Below are 17442 nucleotides of genomic sequence, written 5' to 3'. Positions count from 1 at the left end.
GATCCGTGTGGAGACTGACCTAATAGTATATTTCTAGCAACGGGCTACTGTTGTTAAGATGTAATTAATTCAATTAGATATTAATTTATTAAGATATTATAAAAATATTAAAGGTACCTTGAAAGAGGTCCATCTCCAACGATGGATTATTAATGATGACTAAATGTATCCACTGAATTTAATTCTATATTTAGGTATAAATTTAATTAGATAGAGAGCTAATTAAATTTGTTATATACCTAAACATAGAAGGTCGATAAATATTTCATTCTCGTTAAGTATACTCGCCTTACTAAGTACCCATCTCAAACTTGTTCATGTTTATTTAGAGGTGACGCCTGTCGCATATTGTGGTATCAAATACGATAACCACTTATCAGTGTATTTTAGTGGTTCGTGACATTCAAACATTCATTATTGACGGCTCGAGTATCTAATTTTATACAGCTTTATTAAAATGGATTCATCTAAACGACCTGACTGTGTTATACAAACAGCAGATGGACCAGTTCGTGGTTGTGTGGATGATACAGGTGAACAAATTTGTTATAAATTTAAAGGTATACCATACGGAAAACCACCTTTAGGACCATTGCGATTTTTGGTAAGTAAAATCCATACATATTTCCCTGTGAAAATGTATATGAATATATTCTTACTTAGTTCATTTTCATTTAATCTGTTGCAGATATAACAGAATTTTTAAATAAAGAGCATAAATTGCACATGCATGTAGTAACTTTTTCCATAGTTTGATTTTTCAATTCATTTGAATGAATTGTTGTTACCTAATTTATAGATTTCGTAAGTGACAACTTTAAAATTAGTAGCGTAACTATAGTATTTACTACTCCTATTGCTTAATTTTTAAAAATATTTACAATAAAATGTACCTACTATGTTTTAAGAGCATAAAATACACGAGAAATTGAACTGTTAAATGCAAAATAAAGCCTAGTTAATAATAATAATGTTTTCATTTAAGTAAATATAATTTAGAATATTGGATATATATATATATATATATATATATATATATATATATATATATATATATATATATATATATAAATGTCATTTGAAACCGTCTAGTAGTTTTTGCGTGAAAGACTAACAAACATCCATCCATCCATCCATCCATTACATGCATCCTTACAAATTTCCGTATTTATGATATTAGTAGGATTTAGTTTATATTGGCTCATAAAACAGTTATTCCGCGAAATTATCAAAGTATTGAGAGATAGATTTAGAGAAACGGCGCCACACAATCGCCGCCATTGCTCCACAAATTCATAAAACAGCGTCTTCAATACTTGCTGTTTACTAACAATATAAAGGACAATTTTCTTTGTATAAGGCAATAAAAAATCAAAATCAAATCGTATTATAGGTAAATACCATCGTTATATATAACAGTAATAACATAAATATTATTACCGATTTGATGTTCAGGTAATAAGTACTTATGGATGATAATGGAATAGTAACCCCGCCTACGTTATCAGTATACACTGGCGAATCAATAGTCCAGTAAGGTATGATAGGTGAGGATAAATATAAGTTAAATAACCCATCGTGAAGAATTTATTAGGAATTAATCAATCGTAATAGGGGAACCGCATGGTGGTCGACCTGACCGGGTATGTTGCTAGCCATAGAATTACTAGTCCCCGTTACTAACCTCACTTCCGATAATAAGTACTTAGTTCTCTACGTATAAAATATAATGCCATTTCAAACATTTTAAAGTCCTAAGTTTCCTCAAACATTACTTAATAAGGAAAAATAATTGTAATATATGATGATTCATTCACTTAAAAACAAATTATAAATGATGACTCAAACATACATAAACGTAACTACTTAACTAGCAATAGGTAGCTAGGTACTTACTAAGAAATAAGAATATGAATATATAGATGTCATAGTTAAATAATAATATACCTATAATTACCATTTAAATAAGTATCTAATCCTATTATATCTTCCGGCAATCTTGTACAATTCGTATTTAAGTAGATAGTCATGTTTTGATGGGAGAGATACGAGTTAGTAGATATATATTACCCACCTACCCATAAAAGCAGTCCATAGGTGCAAAATACCAGCGTTTAAAACCAGCACTTCTGGGATCTGTAAATGATTGAATGAATATAACTAGGTAAATATCTATGCGCGACACCGTACGCTTAACCAAAATTAAAAGTAGCTGATGTTCTTTTGTTTTAATTACTTATATAAAATTTCATAAAAAAAATATTTTTATTTATTTATATAAAATAATATATAATAGTCTTAGTTATTTATGATAACGTAAATGTTCAAACTAATGGTAGTGCGGTGGACAGTCACTGAGATCTCTAGAACACAAATGGAATGACGGCTAACTCATATTCTATATACTGCCTTATTCGTAAATAGGCGCTATTACTACCGAAGCATTTCAATAAAATAAGTCCAATGCGAGTTGGTCTCACATGCCAAGAGTTCCTTACACAAAACAATCTGTAAATAGGTTTTTGTTTAGATAAAAGAAATATTTGAATACTATACATATATTATTATGTCCGCGACATTGTCTGCGTGGAGTTCATTTATTGCAATGCAGTGCAACTTGTATACAAATGTACGTAGAATAGTACAAAAACCCTTATCTATATAATGGTTATTAACTACTATTAATAAAAAAATTAACGTTTCAGCCTCCAATAGCTAACGATCCGTGGATTGAAGAAATTGACTGCACACAAGAAACACCATTACCTCTCAACGGTTGCGAAAAATACACAATGGGATCGGAAGATTGCCTTTACATTGAGATTTCGACACCAAATCTAAAACCTTCTAAACCCTTACCAGTTATATTTTGGATAAATAGCGTTAATTTTTCACATTGGTTAACTGATTTCTGGGATCCAGTAACGATTACCAATCAGGGGGTCATATTTGTAACATGTAGTTTTAGAATTGGTCCTTTTGGATTTCTTTCATTTAATGACTGCACAGCACCTGGTAACTGTGGATTAAAAGATATTATTCTAGCTTTAAAATGGGTTCAAACAAACATTAGTCGCTTTGGAGGCGATCCTGAGAATGTAACACTTTGTGGAAGTAATAGTGGAGGATCGATAATACATCTCATGATGTTGTCACCAATGGCGAAAGGTTTATTTCACAAAGCTATAATACAAAGTGCTAGTGCTCTGAATAATTGGTCATTGTCACTAAATCCCTCCTTAGCGGCGACAGAACTTTGTCAACAATTAGGAATAACAAAAACCGAAAGACACGAAATTATTGAAGAATTAAGGTTTTTACCTGACGTGGACATTTTAGACGCGTTTAATGAATTATATTCTCGCTTAAAAAATACACCTAATAATGATATTTTTGATGCCGTTTTCAAACCATGTATAGAAGATGATTTTGAAGGTCAAGCTGCATTTCTTACAAAAACTCCTCACACAATAATAAAATCTGGAGATTTTAATAAAGTGCCATTTATAATTGGAAGTAATAACGCAGAAGCCAGTGTAATAGACTACATAAAAAATGATTATTATAGAAGTAATTTAGAAAAATACCAAGATAATATCGGACTTCTAGTACCGAGATCACTATGTGTTGAAGAAACTAAATCAAAAATTGTGGGACGACAAATTTTAAATTTTTATCTAGGAGAATCTGAAAGTCTTACAGAAAATACTAAAAGACAATATGTGCAAATACTGAGCGATTACTATTTTCTATATTATGTAAACAAAACAGTAATACTACATAGTCAATATTCCCATGAATGTCCAATATTTTATTACATACTTAATTGCACTGGAGAGTGGGAAGTTCCGGAGCAATTAAATATACTAAATTCTTCTGGACACTTTACAGAATTAGGATTCATATTTCAAATAAAATCTGATTCAAAGATTTGTAAAGGCAGTCGCGATTCTCAAATCACGAGGAAGAGGGTGGTCAAAATGTGGACCAACTTTGCCAAATACGGGTAAGTTTTGCAATGTGCGATCCAAAATTTTGATGCTAATTAGCATCAAGTTCATTTAAATAAGTCGCCTATACAAGTATGTTGGAGGGATGTTACGCGATATCGCGTCAGATGTGAACTGATTTAGACTTTCATTTACATTAATAATAAAATTAGGGTCTAAGTTGTACATTACCTAAGCATACTGTAAAAAGCATATTTAACACTATTATAGAATGGCTTTAAAATATTTTAGAATAGTTCTTACCGTGGGAATCCTGAATCCTCTTTTTTCAATGAGTTCATATCCTCTTATAACGACATGGTGTGATTGCGTAGCACATATTATTTGCACTTACCTATTAATTTACTATCTGTAAACTTTCTGTTACTGTTTCAGAAATCCAACCCCAAACCCCGACGATTCATTACTACAAGTCACTTGGGACCCCGTTGAAAATAAGAATCAACTACATTATATCAATATAGGAACAGAAATTACAAAAGGTAAAAATCCATTCTACGAAAGAATGGCTTTTTGGGACAAATTTTACAAGGACCATGTGTTTTTAAAAGCTAACGCTTATTTCAACGGCTTGGGTATAGCATGGTAGAAATACGTTAATAGAAGCCCTTTAAATTGTATAAACTTCTCTAACCTAAAATATTTAAATCAAATTCTAAAGTAAACAAATGGCTTTGTCTGAATCATCAGATTTCTAAATCAATTTACTAAATGACAGCTAGTGATATCTAGTAAAGTACCTTCTTTCAATAACAGTAATAGTTATACCTTAATAGATACATATATAGATAGTAGCTGATGCAAATAGTATCATACTTCTCAAAACTAAAATCGGTTGAGCAGTTTCTGAAACTAAAATTAGTTTGAACGAACGTCGTGACACGCAATTTATTAAGATAGAACATTTTACTATATTATGTAATCAAACAGTAATTATATAAGATCATATGTACTTGTTTATTATTTTATTCTCAAATACAGGGTAAAAACGATATATGATCTCATCTTGTTCTTCTTAATCTGTAGAAGATATTTTAATAGTTCGTAATGATTCTAAAAGTGTATAACTTTAATAATTGTTAAATTGATGAAGCTGATATTTGATACTGTAATTTACCTCTAAAATGTTAATGTTATATTAAGTCCCCAATAACCAAATCCAATAACAAATAACCAATTGATTAATTACTGAACTATTTCATTTCATTTTTCATTTTGTAATCTAGTGGCTATAAACGCCCTCAAGAGTGAAAATCAAAATCTAACCGCAATGGAAAACGGAGTACATAGTTCCACATCATAAAGTAGGATACTTAAAAAGTATATCTAAATACCTAGTTAGGTACAATGTTTCTTATGAATTCATGACTGATAAATTTAACTATAAGTAAAATTCCTAAGAAGGTATTGTTCGTTCATTGTTCTAATAAATATCTAACATAAGTATTTTTGTGTATTTTTATTTCTATAACAGGTTCTAACAGTAACAGAGCTCCCCTATGACACAAATACTTGAAATATGTTTAAATTTTCACCATACTTTATGATCGTACACCCAAATCTAACACAATTCACTATAGACGTAAATAACTACTTTTGTCCTACCAGTCAATCATGAGGGAAGCAAAAAATTAAATAGGCGGTGCATTTACTACTAAAATAAGAATATAATAAAATAATAATAAATACAAATATTGTTACTAATACATATACATCCTATATATTATTTGTATTGTAGCAACAGAAAATAAGAGAGAGAGAAAAAGAAAGAGATTTAAAAATGTGTTACAAATATTTTAGGTAGTAATGATTTTTAAAGATAGATTTGTTTTTCATAGATTTAATGTCAAGAGGCATTTTATCTATCTGTGATCTATACAATACTTAAAAGAGTCGAAGATTTTTTGTGGTATGTTTATGTGTACTGAAATGATTTTGATAATTCATGTACTGCCGCATTGATTCTATTTTAATTTTGTTACAAATAAAGCCTTTACACGTTGCAAAATCCTACTTATAATTAACGATCTTGTTTATTATTTAATTCTTCAAAAATAAATATCTAAAATATCAAGATTATATTTTGCCCAGTTTTAAAAGTTAATTGCACGATTTATATATTTGCATCAATGTAATACATTGATGCAAATATAGTAGACTAGATTTAAATTACCCACAGAGTTCATTATACAAAATAAATAAGTGAATAAGCAGGTAGGCGAACTAAACTTATAAATCGTTACATAGTTCTTAAAAAGTGTCTGATGTAGTCATATATTTTGAACCATACAACCTTTCAGCTGTTACCATGAAATAATAATACTAAAATAATGACCGACTTGAATACCGCAGTACAAGGATTTGCTATAGGTTTATTGATTTTACATAATTGAGGAGAAAACCTAAAACGAGTATAGTATAGAGTATCACATAGAGTGGATATTTACACATAGAGTACTGTCAAAGAACTGTCAAAACCACAAGACAAGTAATAATATGATACATTTTCAAACATGCTTCCGTAAAATGTTATATTTTAGAATAGATTTTTTCATTAAATATTATACATTACTTGCAGCAGTTATATGTTTTTTATCTCCATCTACATTATGTATTTAAACCCCTAGTAGACAGTTGAATGCAATGCTTTAACTTCCCCAATTACAATTTTAGTTTTTATGTACTTCATGTACACTTCTTATGGACAATAATTAACCTATATATCACAACATATAAATTATTTATTATACATAAGAAGTAATTAGCTTATATTAGATTTATATGTTGCTATAAAACAAAATTTTATTAAAAAAAAAGGGTTTTTTTTTATTGAATTAATTGTTAGTAAAAGAATGTTGTAGTAAATATGGCACACTAACACTACACAATATTATAACAATTAATTAAAAACTGGACCAACATAAATTTATTTGTCATGTGTAGAATTGTAATTAAAACAAGTCGAATAGTATGTAGGTACCAATCTGTAATATGACCGATAGAAATCATAACTTTACGCAAGACAATATACAAGTTTAATTATTTCAGTAACAAATATTAATGTTACATCAAACAAAATATTAATATATATTTTAACTACAAAAGAAATTAACTAGATATGCCGTTATCTACAATAGCAAACACATATTGCAATTGATTTCACGTTAATAATTTTATAGACATAAATTGCCTACATAGTAAAAGTGCAAAATAGTTACAATTAATTTTACCAATTTAATATGTTCAGAAAACTATTTACTTTTAATTCAACACTATACACATTTGTAAAACAATTTAAACATATGAGGCAATAAAATACAGTATATCAAGCAATTTTTAAAATAAATATATAAAATGAATCTTACAGCAATGACAATAAAAGTTAAAGGATTAAATATTTATACATAAATATCCCAATACTTCCAAAGTACCAATTGGTTGTCAAACAACAATTTATAAAGTACAACAAATCTTTGTCTGTAATAACACATTGATTCATTTCTGTAGTAACTTTTTTTTTTTTATATTAAAAGTTGTTATGACTAGTCCATTATCATACTTTATTATTGTGAGTCTCTAATTTTAATACAAAATCAAAATAGAAATATCTATTTTTCTTTATACTTGCAACGAGAAGTAAAATATTGAATGTACATAATAATAGACAGATTGCTCTACATTTACTAAACAACTTAAACAGATCCCAAAATAATAAGCGTCATATTAAGCTAAATTTAGAAATTAACAACCTGTACAGCACTTTTTAAGTGTAAGAGATAATAAACATTTTAATTACAAATATTACATAATAGCTTTAAATCACAAAGGTTTCAAAAAGCATTAAAGTATGCTTAAACACATTATGTAACACAAACATAAAAGTTGAACTAATTAAAAATATGTTCTGTTGAACAGCATTTAGATAAAAAGGAAACAAAATTCTTCATGTTGCTGTGTTACAAGCCGCTTAAGTAAGCATAACGTAAGGGAATATTACTCACAGTGAAGTGAGAAGCATTAAAAAGCATATATAGGCCTCGGTTAGAATTGGAAACCACCCATAGGCACCGACTGATCAGCACTGAATTGATATTGATCTGTAGTGGAGGATACCGTAGGAGCCAGTCGGCCATCTTCCTCTTCAGACCCAAAGTAGTTCTCAATTATTTCAAATGATTTTTGATATATATCAAGATTTTCGTGTGACTGCAAGAATTCTATTTTATCCAGACCTGAAAATATTACATTTAGGTATAGTAAATGTTGATTTACATAACTTTGTAAATATGTATCTTTATATTATCGTGTTTTGCATAAAAGTATACTTTGCACTATTGCACTAAAGTATATTGCAAACATTAGCAGCCTCTGCGCTCCCAGGGACCAGTATATTTATATGTCGAGGTATTAATTAATATAGAATATTTTTTATATTTAGAAATCCAATTTTGATGAAATATTTGAAGTTTTTTATCATCAATACAAACATTGTGTGTATTTAATTTACTTACCAAAGCATTCTTCAATTAATGCCGCATATGGATTATCCCGTTGATCCGACGGTTGGCCAGCTCTCAATATATTGTCTAAACCGTTGAGGGCAACTTGGACTGTTTTCGCATCAGTTAAGGTTAATAAGTCACATAGAGGTGGTATGCATCCTTGTTCAACCAGATACCTAAAAATATATATCTTAAGTTAATGATTTTAGCAAATAATACCAATATAATATCTGGCAATTCAGTACAATTAATAAATAAATTTTTATAAATAATTTATAACAATGAACAAAGAAATCAATAAATTTGGATTAAATTTAATGGCCGACCATAGAGGGTGGAACATTCTTTTTTGGTTGTTCATATTCATGGATCATTTATTATCTGTGTTCGCTCAGAATGATGAGATCACATGCTATAATAAAAAATAAATATATAAATAATAAATGTCGTGTTCAAAATTCAATTTCATACCTAATTTGACCCTGAGTACCGCCACTAGTGGCATTGGTTATCGCCCATGCAGCTTCTTTTCTCGTTTTGAATTCAGCTTGCTTCAAAATTTCAATTAAAGCTGGGAATATATTGGCATCTATGACAGCCTGTGAAAGACAAAACCAAATAGGTATGTTAGTATTTTATGTAGGCCTACTAGGTTTATATAATTTAAAAAAAAACAACCATTTTAAATTTTGTTTAATGAATTATGTTGAACCAACATAGTAAAAAACTTATTCAATTTAAAAAAAAATTCAATATCGGTTCACATTTGGAGATAACATCTAATGTTTTTTATAAGAATCCAATCACTTACAGTTATTTTCCCCATTAGTTACTTTGAGCAACATAATGTCATGTGCAAGCATAGCCTCCCAATGCTAAGCTACTAATAGATACCTGTATTTGCACAGCATTGCCAGCTGTAATATTAGAGATCGTCCAACAAGCCTCCTTCCGGTGCGCCTCCATGCTGGACCGCAGCAAGGCGTGCAGATTGGGTAGCGGGTTGCAGTTCAACACCGCCTGTGTCTGCGCATCGTTGCCCGTCACTATGTTGCCGACAGCTCGTAACGCCGCTGACACTACCGTCGATTTGTTATGCCTGAAATTGAACAAGGCAATAGAACCTAAAAATATAAGAGCCTGATTTTAGTATTATAGATGAGTATTATAGTAGAGATGAGTAGTACTAAACAGTTATACTGTAACCGTATAAGCGTGTGATTCCGGCATAGAATAGGCCACCCCTTCCTTTCCCGTGGGTGTCGTCTTTTACGACTGAGGGACAGCGAGAGATGAGCAGCAGCGTCCCTCTTAAAATATCTCTAAAGCCTAACTATAGTTGCCAATCCGCCTACCAAGCGTGGCAACTACTGGCAAACCCCCCCAAGGGGGAAGCTTATGTTCAGCAGTGAACGGTTAAGGGCTGATATGATACATGATGATAACTAAATAATAAGATATATTTTAATTTCAATTCAATTAGTTCATAAAGATATTACATCGTGTTGAATATTTTTTATAAGTTATAAAAAGAATATATTATAGATCTTTTAGTAATGGGGACTAGCAATCTCATTATTAGTAGTATACTCTTGTCAGATCGACGCACTTCCCCTTGGAAACCATCGTGGTTAATTATCATTGAATTCGTCACGATGGGCCAACTGACCTACAACCAGTTATCAGTCTGGAATAAAAAATTGCGTATGTCCTTCTTTAAATATTATGTGTATCTATTTTATTTTATCTTATTAGTCAGTTATTACGTACAATAGCTGACCAAGCAAACAATAAGAGTAATATCATTATTTATATCAAAAGCTCTTCATTTTGAAATAAAAATATAATTAATTCGATTACATAATTTTACATCGGAGTATGGTCTTCTATTTACATGAATGGTGCAGATATATTAATACAGCAATTATTTATTTATTTAACTCTTTATTGCACCATAAATAAAAATATACAATGACAAGTGAATAATTCAAATGAAATACAGTAACATAAATACAGATTGAAATATACACATAAAGGTACAAAAGGCGGTCTTATCGCTAGGGCAATCTCTTACAGACAACCTTTAGTTAAGGGAGAACAGATAGAAACTTTTTAACTTTTATTTAACTAAATATACCAATAATATATTTATATTTTTACCTTTTTAATAGACCGATGGTAGAAAACGAAATTTTTCATGCATAGATTGGGCCATTCCTTCCTTTCCCGTGGGTGTCGTAACCCAGGTAGCAAGGTGATGTCTGCGGCTCAAATAAGACGTCAGTTTAAAGTTATTTTAAGGTCAGTGACAAAAAATCGAGGTCAATATGGCGAATAATTGCTACCTGGGAAAAGCGACTAAGGGAATTATTAAGGCTCGAAGTATGGACAGCAACATCCCTCTTAAAATATTACCAAAGCCTAACTACGGTTGCCAACCCACCTGCCAAGATTAGCAACTATTTTCGAAAACACCACAAGAGGGAGGGAGAGGCCTATATTCAATAGTGTACAGATGTCTAATATGATGAACATACAACTTACATAAGTAGCTCTACAAGTCTTCTGCAGACACCTGCGTCAATGACTGCCTGTATCTTCTCGTTAGGTCCATCAGATAAATAAGAGAGTGCCCAGCATGCGTCACTCAATACATCCGCGTCAGTATGATGTAGCAATCGCGCTAGTACTGGAATACCTAAATGTAGGATGATTATTTAATAAAACATTTGATTACTATCCGGACATTCCGACATTGATCCAACTATTCTCCTTAAAACTATGTTTTTAAGTTCATGCTTCGATTTTAGAAAATATCACTTGTATTTAATAAATAACGGACATGACTTATACCTAGTAACACATTTATCAACTTACCTGGGGCAACAGCTTCAAAATTCGTAGGTGGATTCTTGCCTCTACATAAATTTGATAATGTCCATACCGCATTTCTCGTCATGGACAATCTAGTGTATTTGTTTAAGATTCTGGAAAATAAATAGATACCTATAATTTTATACTTTTTTTACACAATGTAGAAATAATAATTACAGGATAATTTATTTATTTTAGACAACTTTGAGTCTATTTTTTGTACTTAAAAACTATATTAATACTTAATCTATATATATAAAAATGAATCGCCGTTCATTTGTCTCGCCAGTTCTTTTTCGTTTCATTCATTGTAATACAGGGGTGGTTTCAAAAAAGTCGAAAACCCCCCAACGTTCAGTTAAAAATTACAATAGATAATTTTGTATGGGAATCGCTACTCCGAAATATTTTTAATAGATAGCGTTATAAGTGATACAAAATTCACAGGGTCACAGGATCTAATTTATTTACAAACATATTTAATATACTGCTGCCACTTCCACGTATTCTATGTAAAAGTGAAACCGTTTTATTACAACAGACAGCGTCAAAATCATCTATACCGCGATATAATCATCAAGAGCCGCGACAACAACCTAAACGTGTTATTAAATTGGATACGCAGGGCGTTGTAGGCTCTCTGGGTATGCTGGAAACACAGACTCGCCGAGTACAAGGATGTACAGTACGCTTTAAATAGTGTTATCTTCTCTAACCCTGTACATCAGACGAATCTACAGACCATATTATCGCGGATCAACAACCCAGCGCTTCCTTTCTATATCTAAATCATCCCTAAGCCTGGCGGTCACCAGGTGGCCGTAGTACTTAAATTGATGCAGTTTTCTAGTAGGAACACTATTCAATTTTATAGGTTGTATATATGTTAATTACAAACTGATAATTACAATTGATTCACTATTAATATTACTATGGAATATGGCAAGTAGGTAAATCTTAAAGAATAATTAAAATATTATAATTTGTAAATATTAAATTTTGAATTTATTTTTATATGACTGAAAATAATGACAATCCAAATAATGGGAAATGGTGAGTAATGGCGTCAACTATAAACATACATACATTATTATTAATTTAACCGACTTTTCCATACCTCGAACCGAAATACAACAACGCAAGCAAATGAGTGTTTTTATAATTCGTATAATAGGAAATCACAGTGTAGACGCTTTTATCGAAACGATAAAATCAAGCTATACTACAGTAAATTATTAAAATTCCTTACTGAAAGTGATTTGAACCATGCGAGAGTAAGAATGAGAATGAGCAAATGTACGAGTATAAGATCTTACTGTATAAGCGGCGGCAACACGCCGGCCTGTAGCACGGTGTCGCGGCAGGATGGCGAGTCTCCAGCGACATTGCCAAGCGCCCACACAGCCTGTTCGCGCACCTCGTCGCCGGCGCCACTGGCCGCGAGCGCCACCAGCACCGGCACCGCGCCGCATTCCACCACCACACGCGTCTGCTCCGACGAACCCGACGCGATGTTTGTCAGGGCCCACGCCGCTTCAAACTTCAATTGTAAAGGTATCACGTTTTTTATACAACTTGGAATTGAGAACCCATATGACAGAAAGTTGTAATCGTCGTCAACATACAATAACAGCACTGCATCAGAGAATATACAGCAACACTCATCGCATTCATTGTTACTAGAGGTCTAGTGTTATTATGCCTCCATTACCTTAATATTTCACAACCCCTAAAATCCCTTAAAATCGAAACAGTCATGCAAGAAAAGTTACTTGCTGTGTTATACAAGCAAAGCGGCGACAGAAACCGGGTGCGGACTAATGTACTGTGCATATTTATCATAAAACTAAATAGTGCTCATTTTCAATGAATAATGTTGATTGTTTTATTTGCATTTATCAATAAAATGAAACGTTTATTTGCTAAATTAATTTAAATAACATAGAATAGGTGACATTTATAAAAGTCTTCATACAGGCAGATGCAGAGACAAAAAAGAACAAATTTTTTGAAATGATAAATCATGCAGTTATAGTTATGGTAGTTTGTTACCAGATTAATACTCAAGTCATAAAAATATTTAGATTTTATACTCATATTTGCGTGTATACTTTTATATAAACTAAATATTTACAGATATAGAGATTAAAGATATAAATTTTATTGTAACATTAAAACTATGAAGACTAAAAATTTAAATAAATATATCACAAATTACCTGTAAACTAGGATTTGCACTATTAGTGAGAAATTCAACAAATTTAGGAACTATTCCAGTTCGTATAACTTCATCAATAGGTGGATTGGGCTCTCGACTAAGCAGTTTTCGAAATTTTTGTGTAGCTATCACTTGTTCTTGGGGATTATCGCCATAAAGACTGGCTACCATAGCTGGAGTAATATCATCTGATGGTGATAAGTTGATATCATCCTAGAAAAAAAAGAATAGATCATTTTAAAGAAGCATGTAATATAAAAATATAACTATAAATATAACAAATTATGGGTAACTTAAAAGTTATATTAGTTACACCATTTTGTATGGAGTCCTGTTACTCACTTGTAGCACAACATCAGGTGTATTTGATGCTGGAAGATTGACATTTCTACGTTTGAACAATTGTTGCTCTCTTTTTTGTTTCCGTAATTGCACACCCTCTTCTTCGCGACGTCGTCGCAACTCATCTGCGCTCAGCCCAGCATTCTTATAGCGATGTTTGTGACCACCAGACATCTATTTACACATAGATATTTAAACCTTTATATATATTTGATATAAATAAGAAACACTGATATTTCAGATATGGAAGAAAACCAAAATAACAGATGCTCTTCAGTATAGTATGAAACAGAAGTGGAGATGTGCAGGTCATATACTGAGGTACAAAGATAAAAGGTGGACTCTCCAAACAACAAAATGGCGAGGGCCAGCAGGAAAAAGAAATGTTGGAAGACAAAGAAAGAGATGGGCTGATGACATAATAAAGACAGCAGGAAAAAACTGGACAAATATTGCTACAGATAAGGAGAAGTGGAAAAAGATAGAGGAGGCTTTTACACTTGGGGACTACTGAAGTGGATAAAAAGCTATAATAATATATATATATATATATATATATATATATATATATTTGAAGGTTCTTTCAGGTTCGGCAGCGTGCACATAATGCCTCTGCCGTATGCTTATTTGCTACCTCATTGATATAATTTTTTTTTAATATTTTTGTTTATATAAATATTTTTAACCAAACGGTAAGTTTGTCTTATATATTCATTCACACAATTTATTATATTATCTATTACCAAAGACTGTCCACCATAAAACAGTATAAATGTATACAGAATATCGTGCATAAATAACCAGATCATTCAAATCCATTCACTCTTATAAACATTCACTTTTATAAATTATAGTCATCATATCAGCTATTAACTGTCCACTGCTGAACATAAGCCTTTACCATAAGGGGAGTTTTGCCAGTAGTTGCCACTCTTGGCAGGCGAGTTAGCAACCGCTATTAGGCTTTTAGTCATGTTTTAAAAGGGACACTGCTCCTCATCTCTCAACTCAATTAAATTCCCTTAGTTACCTCTTACAACACTCACAGGAAAGGAAGGAGTGACCTATTTTATGCCGAGACCACATGGCGTCATACACAATATAAATTATAGTGCTAGCTTTTAATTATTTCATATGATTTCAAATAAAGTATGTACATGTTCCCTCTGTGTACAAATTTTATTAAATACCATTCAGTGATTTAAGTGTGATTGATAACAAACAACCAAACATTTAATAAACATTCACATTTGTAATATTAATAGAAAGTATAAACAAGAACAGAACAATACTATAACAATAAGAAATAGAAGGGATTGTTAATAATAGGGTCTATCTTTCCCATTGCTAGCAATATACCCAATCAGGTGAACTTCTTTACAAATTATCTTTTGACTATATATATATATATATATATATATATATATATATATATATATATATATATATATATATATATATATATATATATATATATATATATATATATATATGTTATTATGTTGTATTTAAAATCTTAACAACATAAAATATTAATAAAAAAAACATAGGTATAAAATGAATGAGATACTTTCAAGTATCTCGATTTATTTATATAATTATAAAACATATTAAATTTATAGAAATCAAGCAACTACATTGTGAAAGAGTAGGATTGAGTTAAAACGAAATAGATTGCAATAATTTTTGAAGAATCAAGGATATATAATACCTATTGAATTTGTCCTAGTAACGTAGAGTATGTGCATGCCATAAAATGTAAGATCTAATCATAATTCAAAATATTTCTCTACATTATTTTATATACATATATATATATATATATATATATATATATATATATATATATATATATATATATATATATATATATATATATATATATATATATATATATACTTTTATATTAATTAATATTTATTGTATTTAAACAAACAAAAAACCTCCACAAGTCGATTGAAAGTACTTTTGTCCTCGTAGAGTAATATGATTTCTGGGTATTTGTCCATCAAAATCTATTCAACATTATCAATAAATTGTAATTAAGTAAACTTACTGTGTATAGAAGTTAAAGTTTTAAACCTTATATTTATGGATATTAAATACTTCACAAATCAATCCACCATCAATTAAATACTATAAGAATTTTATTAATATATGTTTAGCAATTTTAGTATTTAATAAATTGCAATCACGTCGATCACGTCACGCAAAACGACACTATACAATCACAAGCAGTGACAGCTTGACAGTAGATACTACATTACTCTGTATTGCTATCATAGATTAAAAATATTTTTTAACAGATAACGATAAATAGTTTTTATAACAAATAATAACACAATGGTAACCCTGGGTACTAGCTACTACTGGGCTGTATAGATATTGGTCTCTTTGCCTGTCATTTTTGAAAAAATATACAAAAGAAAAAAATAAACATTTTTTTTATTTTTTTTACGTGACATCATAGTGAAATTGAAATATCTGTATACAAATTTCATGTCTTTATTAATTTTTAATATCGATACATTGAAGTTTCGAAAATGAATAAGTTACTCTCATTTAGGATATTCTCGCGTTATATAATACGAAATATGTGTACACCGTCAACTTCTGGTCCATCTTCGTCCTCCGGATCTATACGTGCACAATACAAACCTTCAGAATTCCAAAAGTTTATTTTAGTTTGGACAAAGAAATTCAAGTCAAAGGAAGAAATACCCACCTTTGTATCGTAAGTGTACTTTATCTGTTTATAGTTATTATATATTAAGCGAAGGTCACCTTTACATTATTATTAATTTGTCAAAGGTATTTTACTCGCTATAACTTAGTAGATGTCCACTGTCTGTATAATAATTACCTATCTATACAGTTACGTCTACAAAAAAAATCATACTTAAATCATGTTAAATTAGATAGATCTGTTAAGATAAATATATTCTGTAGTTATGTAGCTGTACCCTACAATTCTATTTGTATGATTCCGAATATAATGTATCCTATTTTTAAGTTTCTCTCAATTCCCAATCTCTCAAAATTTAACATTTTGTAATAATTATAAGATTTAGTATAAATTATTATATCTTAAACATTAATGGGAGTTGTATAAACATATTTATTGCAGAGCTGACTTAATTGAGCGATCTCGTAGTGAAGCCAGAATTAAAATTGCAAATATTCTCATGCTCCTGACAGCTCTTGCAAGTCTTGGTGCTATACTAGCTGGGAAAGCTGCTGCAAAACGAGGTGAATCTGTACATCAGATGAACTTAGACTGGCACAAAAAATATGAAGAAGACTATATTAAGAAACAAGAAGCACCATCTAAATAAAATTAAGTTGGTTTAACTGTTATACCCATAAATATGTAAAAACTATAGAAATAAGTATTTATATTATATATTTGTGATTTCTGATGTAGTATAAATAAATGTAAAAAAAATTGAATAATAAACAAATTAGTGAAGCAATATAACTAAGGGTGTATTTTTCA

The 17442-nt window shown here is 30.5% G+C and overlaps 3 protein-coding genes across 4 annotated transcripts; 2 read left to right on the top strand and 1 right to left on the bottom strand.

Moving 5' to 3' along the window:
• The first annotated feature begins 328 nt into the window (after positions 1 to 328).
• LOC113515369 (juvenile hormone esterase-like) lies at positions 329 to 5456 on the top strand. 2 transcript variants are annotated; one of them, XM_026899543.3, is made up of 3 exons: positions 329 to 604; positions 2706 to 4006; positions 4386 to 5456. In XM_026899543.3, the coding sequence occupies exons 1-3, from the start codon at positions 458 to 460 to the stop codon at positions 4597 to 4599; spliced, it is 1662 nt and encodes a 553-aa protein (XP_026755344.2). In that variant the 5' UTR covers positions 329 to 457; the 3' UTR covers positions 4600 to 5456. The 2 variants fall into 2 exon arrangements, with proteins under 2 accessions (XP_026755344.2, XP_052749245.1); XM_052893285.1 differs by having other exon boundaries at positions 366 to 533.
• A 1520-nt stretch (positions 5457 to 6976) lies between these two features.
• Positions 6977 to 16183, bottom strand: LOC113515523 (importin subunit alpha-7). Its single transcript, XM_026899769.3, has 10 exons — positions 16003 to 16183; positions 13947 to 14120; positions 13605 to 13817; positions 12703 to 12926; positions 11390 to 11499; positions 11057 to 11210; positions 9407 to 9611; positions 8984 to 9111; positions 8522 to 8688; positions 6977 to 8242 (listed from the first exon to the last, which is right to left on the bottom strand). The coding sequence occupies exons 2-10, from the start codon at positions 14118 to 14120 to the stop codon at positions 8052 to 8054; spliced, it is 1566 nt and encodes a 521-aa protein (XP_026755570.1). The 5' UTR covers positions 16003 to 16183; the 3' UTR covers positions 6977 to 8051.
• Positions 16184 to 16313: 130 nt separating this feature from the next.
• Positions 16314 to 17424, top strand: LOC113515527 (UPF0389 protein CG9231). The gene is made up of 2 exons (XM_026899774.3): positions 16314 to 16680; positions 17074 to 17424. Exons 1-2 carry the CDS (start codon positions 16490 to 16492, stop codon positions 17279 to 17281), a joined length of 399 nt encoding a protein of 132 aa, XP_026755575.1. The 5' UTR covers positions 16314 to 16489; the 3' UTR covers positions 17282 to 17424.
• Positions 17425 to 17442: the final 18 nt, after the last annotated feature.

The sequence above is a fragment of the Galleria mellonella genome, unplaced genomic scaffold, assembly GCF_026898425.1.
Source record: "Galleria mellonella isolate WM207_F2 unplaced genomic scaffold, CSIRO_AGI_GalMel_v1 utg173, whole genome shotgun sequence".
Classification (NCBI taxonomy): Eukaryota; Metazoa; Arthropoda; class Insecta; order Lepidoptera; family Pyralidae; genus Galleria; species Galleria mellonella.
This window is presented reverse-complemented; position numbering and strand designations above follow the sequence as displayed.